Here is a 6,539-nt window from a genome sequence, read left to right as displayed (position 1 = left end):
AGAAGGCAACATGGATAAGCAACACATGCTTACAAGGTGTTGTTAATGATCTGTACACGGTAAATAAAGATAGATTTCTATATTTACATCCACACGTTTAGCGTCATGTTGCAAAATGTCGGCATTTGCAATCGACAGTAAGAGCAAAATGATCAGTTTTCGAGTGCATAATTTAGCATGCAAAATGGGCAATCCTTACATTAAGGTCACGTATAAGTCTTCCTATTGCATAACTACAGGATTGAGAATTTCCTGTTAATCGAAGATGTGAAATTCTCGCCAACCATTTGAACCCCGTAGGTTACAATAACAGCAGGGTTCTAAACAAAAGGATTGCCCAAAATACCTATCACGGTCATGTATGCATGCATCTGTTGCCTTGGTATATTTCACAAAGCCCCTTTTGGGATAGTAAGAATAAAACTTGATACAGCAAATTTACCCAGTAGACGTGCCTTGGAACAGAAAATCCACAGGCAAGTTTTTAGTTGCTGTTACACAGAAAACCTTAATGTAAAAAAAATTAACATCTCCCAGACCCAAATCAATACAATATTACTTTCAGTTCATAATGACTTTGTGCACCTTGATTTGGACAAAATTATATTTTTTCCGCTGAAAATTTTCACTGTACGTCACATACTTGAGTACATATTTCAAACGCTCAAATATTTTATAATAATGTCAAATGCATTTTTAAAAAGCTCTGAAATGTTACAACAGATACAGTAAAAAAATTAACAACTGAAAATGTTAAACTATGAACCATATGAATAGAGTAAAGTATCAAAAATAAGGGGGAAAACAAATCAACCTCTTCGTAACAAGGGGCTATGTAATACTTGTCCACAAATGGCAGCATCTGAAAATCTTGGCGATGACTGCAAATAACAAGGGAATCTACGGAAGCCTAGCCATTCATCTCAAGCATGGCCAGGTCCTATGAGCAGAGTTGCAATGACTCGAGTCAATGGCTTGACTGGAGTAACAATCTTTGGTGATCCGACTTAAGTCCAACAGGTAAATGACTTGTCTCAAGTGTCTCATGGAGACTCGAGTTGAGTTCCAGCTTATAAGACTTGAGTCTCAAAAAATTGAAAACAAAATTTTAGTTGGCTAGATGTACATGTACCTCTCACCCTAATTCATTTTCAGTATGTCTAAATGAAAATAAAAATACCCCAAAATGACTTACATACATATAGTTGTGTTGTTATTGTGTTCAAAAATTTGTGACTTAAATTGACTCGGGCTCAGTACTCGACTCAACTTCACAAAGTAACTCGACTTGACTTCCTGACATAATGACTCGACTGGAGTCACAATGTTAAAATGACTCAACTGGAGACACCAAATTTAGTGACTCATTACAACACTGCACAGCCTAGGAGCTGTGGCTATGGTTGGCGAGAATGCATGGAACGCATGAAGGCCGTTGACTATAGCCGCTGCTGTCGTTTCTCATTCATGTTAAACGGGCAACCGGTGCTATCAATTTTTACGTAAGGTAGACTGAAAGAATGTACATTAGTTTATAAGCTTCCATACAAGTACCCCCATTTTAAAAATCACTAAAAAAAATATAGCCGTTTCTCGGGTACTCAGGACAAATGCCCAAGTCCATAACTGAACCTTATTTTCGCATTTTTTTCTTTTCAATTTTGTGGGGTAAACCAGTGACTTTTAAAGATAAATGTACCTCCATCCTAATATGACCACTTCTAAACTCTTTACATATAGAGTTTACATATTTTGCAAACTGGTGCCTACACTCCATTATTGTAAAGTAAATGCAAAAACCTGTTTCAGCATTCCACGTGGCCCGTTTTTTTGACTCTCCACAAACCTTTGAAAGCCGTTCTTTTTTCTCTTTATACTGAGTACTTTGTAAAGTTACAGGTTATCACTCTGGTAATTTGGAACCAGTTTCTGAGTCAGAGTCGCACAAAGCATTTGGGGGTCCATGACTGCACACCAGGTCTATTCCTGCATTTGACTACAATACAAAACGGCACCTAGCCCAATGTACATTTACATGTACACAATAACCTCCAAATAACGCCACCAGATCTGGCGTTCAACCACAACACCATCAAAGTAGAAAGGTCTGCTGTAATCGTGTCAGACGTCCTTGCAGACAAGTGACACGACTTTGTGTACATGTACAAAGCTCTTTGAAAAACTCAGTGGAGCGTGCCAACAGACCATGTGGGAATGGTAACAAGGGTCAAAGGTAGCAATGATACACCTCTACGGCAAATTGTAAATACACAGGGGTATGCATCCTAACTGAAAGTTTGACACTGAGCCAGACAGGTTCAACTGTACATCAACTGGTTATATATGGCTAGCAATAACAGTCGCAGCCATAGCTATCCAACACAGCACAGCCTCAGGATGTTGCTGTATATATTATATTCCTGGAAACAAGTTAAACTTTTCCCATCTTTGAACTTATCAAACCAATATACATTTTATGCACGGTTTATACACTCCAGTTTACCAGTTTGGCATTTAGAAAACAATATAGTTCAGTACATTATATGCATATTATCAAAGTGCATCTACAGTATTTATATACAATTTTGCCAATATACAAATTTTCAGTAGCTGTTTTTGAAACTGTTATACATAAAGTATCTTATGCAAATACACAACTAAGTTGGCAAACACACCTAAATTAGGACATCAAACAATGCGGCCATCTTTGTCTTTGTCCACAACAACCTGTGGGGAAACAACTGTTCGAGTGAGCCACATAATGCAGGTGCCAGTCTGTTGCGACAACAGCCTTAGCTAAGAGATAACCACTTATTTCAAATGCTAGTATATAAAAATAATTGCACAATGTCATCTCCTTGCAGAAATAGATATTGCTCTTTTTCATGCAGACAATAACAATCTTCCAACTGCAACAGGTGGGCTCCATCAGTAAATACACACAGCAGCATCTATGAATAACAAAATGTGAGTTCGCCGAAATTGCCACTTTCAAACTCCTTAGCCTACGCCAACCTGAAAATCCCAACCAGAAGGGATTTTCATGGCATTGTCGATTCAGCAGCGATTCTTCAGTAACTTCTGACTAGCACCTGTGACCAAAGGTACTGACAGATCGGGAGGAACCATCAACACAGAGTTGGATAGCTCACTTGGTCCGGCACCAGAGGCCCTTAGGTTCAAATACCCACCTCCAGTCAATTCTTGATTCATCTTTGGAATGAAGAGTTTGAACCTCAGATTTTTTAGGTGTCTTACTAATCACACATGCTCTCTTGCTAGAGGAAAACATGCCTTCAATTTCTCTCATTGGGTTTTGAATAATCAGAAAATAACCCAGTAACTTGCACAACTATTAATTAATCAAATACATGAATGGTCATTGCCTCCCTGGTACTGACAACAAATTTCCTACTTTTTCAAGGATTTTAACCATCTTCCACTGCGGGACCTTGTACCCATCAATGCCTGACAGCTAGTCAAACAGAATCCCACAAACCATGAAGTGGTGTATGATGGTGTTGATGCACATGTACACCTAAGGGAGGTGCATGAGATACGCCAGTTTGAGGTGTCTGTGCTTATACAAGATGGGTAAATTTGTAGTGTGAGCGATAAAATGCAAAAAAATTGCCGACAAATGCAAACAAAAGACAAGTCTGTATGTATTTAAAGCCACATACTTTTGGTATATACAGAATACTGCAAATGACACTGGTCTCAGACTCAGACTCATGCCCACACACTCATTGATCAATGAGATTTCGGCTCCCGGGTTGCCATAGATACACTGAGCAACTGCAACAGAAGAATACTTGAGGTGTTTCAGCAAATCAGAGCAAAAACTATTTAAGACTGTGATCTCGCCTTTGTCCTCTGATTGTGATCAGCCTCTTGGATTTGGAAGTGCTGTCCTGGAAGGCTCCTATTTTGAAGTTTTTGGGAGAAACAAGACTTTTAAAAAAAATGGCATTGTACCAGCCTCTTTTATGTAACAGAAGGTGATTGTGGTAAGTTGGTGACCAGACGTACATGTATTGTGCCTCCTGAAATCTTGGCAATAACATCCTTGTAAGTTATACACTACTGACAGGCAGTGAGTGAGGCATATATAGCCCTGTCAATTCTTCCTAGGCTATGGCTATGTAGGCATATTGTCTTACTGTTGCTGCATCCAGTTATTCCACAATCAAACAGCCAGAAAAAAAGCATCACATTGGATTAGCTTTGAATGCACGGGGGGCCAAGATGATCAATATTCTCCACAGAAAAATTCCAGGCATGACGTTCAAACTCAAAAACCGCGGTGAGTCAGTTGGGTTGCCTTTTGGAGGTTCAATTGTGCCTGATAGAATTCTTTAAGTTCCTCTGGTGATTCTGAATATGTCAGAGGTCAATGCATTGGGTCAAAGGTTGAAGTGTGACATGAAGATGGTTTTGGGGGGCAGGGTGGTCAGTCAACAGCTTGTCCTTCTGAACACCTGTAAACTGATTAAGCTAACAGTCTCCTGGCTAAAAAGGGGGCAACTTTTCTGCACCCTCAGATTCATACAATTCTTGGATTCACAGATTTACAAATTTACACAGGATCCTAGCTCCTGTTATTGATCATGTCCTCAATGACTTGGGCTGCCACAATTTCACCAAATGCCGAATTCCAAGTTTGGCAGCTACCCCTTAGCCCAAGCAATCGTAGTTAGAACTTTCTTAAAACACCAAGTTGCGCATGAAGATATGCCAAATAAAAATTGTTGTAGTACTTTGTCTTTCTAAGTAAAGACCAAACAAAGGTCCACGGAAACAAAACCTACTGTTGCTTTAGTTTTCAGTCCCCAAAAAAACTGACACATACAACATTTATAAATATCAGCAAAAAAGTGCTATTTCAAATTCTTTGGCAAATATCATCAATTTCAAAGGACACAGTTGTTGACAAACAGCTTCCAAGTTGATCAAGTTGACAATGGCTACAGGTTACGTGAGCATCATTGTTCTCAGCAACAATATGCAGCACCAGTCATCATTCCGGCATGCACCCGAGTATTGGTCGCAGTTACCAGGTGAAGCGTACCAGTTAGCACTATTGGCGTCCAACCACACACAGTTCAGTCATAATTCTGCCCATGTCAGCATGTGCACGTTCGCAGTTGCGTCCAAATGGCGACTTATTTTTTCTGCACGTTCCTACATTTGCTACCCTCCCCCAACCCCTCCCTTATGGGCAATGAATTCGGGGCGAGGAGAGAACAGCTCCTGCTGGAGCCAGAGGACGGAGAGCAATGACGAGACCAAGTGAGAGACTGGGGGTCACGTTCTGCTGTTGATGTAGAATAAGTGTTTGTAGTTCTCCACAATGTGCTGTGTCAGATCCTCAATGACCTCACGCCGTTGCCAGATGCAGAAGAACAGGAACGAGAACATCACGGTCGTTAAAAGACGACCCCTACAAGAAAAAAGAATATTAGGAATTACAGGATTGCATTTTGCAACTAAGCATAGGCCTTTCACTCAAAGGGCAGCTCTTTGTTCCTAGCCTTTTTACAACCACAGAAGTGACCTCCACACCCCTTCCAATCTTAACTGTGCCATAACGCATTGTTTGGAAAGCATGTAGAGACATCCATAATGAATACAAACAACTGTGATGTAAAATCAACTGAGATGTTTCTGCAAAACCACCGCTATGCATGTAATTGTACCATCACATATCCCTCTGTAAATGAGCAAATTCCGCAGTGGCTGTGCTGTCTGAAAAATGTACTAACAGCAAATACAAGTTTACATGTACACGTGCTCTTGAAATCTGCAAAGAACTGCCTTTCATTATAGTAGAATTGGGAGAACAGATTTGTCAATGTATTCTCCCTTCATGACCAGTACAAGTACTTTAAAGATGTGGACGCAATGGAATTATTTTACTGCACTTTTGATACTGTGTTTCAATTAAACCTTAATTTCAGTTTTTGAACAGAAAAACTTACACAATGAATGCATGGATAATTTAAAGTGTTTTAGAAAGTGCACTTTTTAATGCATATAACCTAGTGGGAGTGTAAAAGAGTGTTCACCGTTTCTTGCACCATAGTTGTGCAGACATATACATGTATGTACACTCGACATTTCACCTATTTTGTGGGGTCCAAAATGTTGTGGGGACTCAGAAATGTCCTCTCAACTGGGTTTAAATTTCCCTAACGAACGAACTTGTCCCCTGAACATGTTGAATGCCTACCAATACATTGACACAGAGTACAAAGTTGCAGAAGAATTGTGTCTAAGAAAAATTCATTGCAGCCACCCTTTAAGGCAACAGTGCCCTAGGGCCCCAAAATAAGTTTGGACAATTGTAACTGTCTTTTAAAAAAATTACTTTTCAACACATATGACTCCCAAAGGATGTTACATAACAGGCTTTTCTAACTGAAAATAACTAACAATAATACATGATAAAAACACTTGTGGTTAAAAAACTGGGTTCCTCCACTTTGCAAATAAGTGATCATTCTTCAATTTCTCATTGGCCCCCCCACCAACATATT

General features: G+C 39.6%; 1 protein-coding gene across 10 annotated transcripts in view; it reads right to left on the bottom strand.

Annotated features, from left to right (window-relative positions):
- Window positions 1–24: 24 nt before the first annotated feature.
- The window catches only part of LOC110979515 (transmembrane and coiled-coil domains protein 2-like), a 55,930-nt gene continuing 49,415 nt past the window's right edge, over window positions 25–6,539 (bottom strand). For all 10 annotated transcript variants that reach the window (XM_022235363.2, XM_087133863.1, XM_022235362.2 and 7 more), the window contains one exon: window positions 25–5,443. In XM_022235363.2, the coding sequence (XP_022091055.2) occupies window positions 5,308–5,443 (136 nt within the window). In that variant the 3' untranslated portion in view covers window positions 25–5,307. The remainder of the gene's footprint in view (window positions 5,444–6,539) is intronic.

The sequence above is a fragment of the Acanthaster planci genome, linkage group LG02 (assembly GCF_054643075.1).
Source record: "Acanthaster planci isolate LZ-2023a linkage group LG02, COTS_SCS, whole genome shotgun sequence".
Taxonomy (NCBI): Eukaryota; Metazoa; Echinodermata; class Asteroidea; order Valvatida; family Acanthasteridae; genus Acanthaster; species Acanthaster planci.
This window is presented reverse-complemented; position numbering and strand designations above follow the sequence as displayed.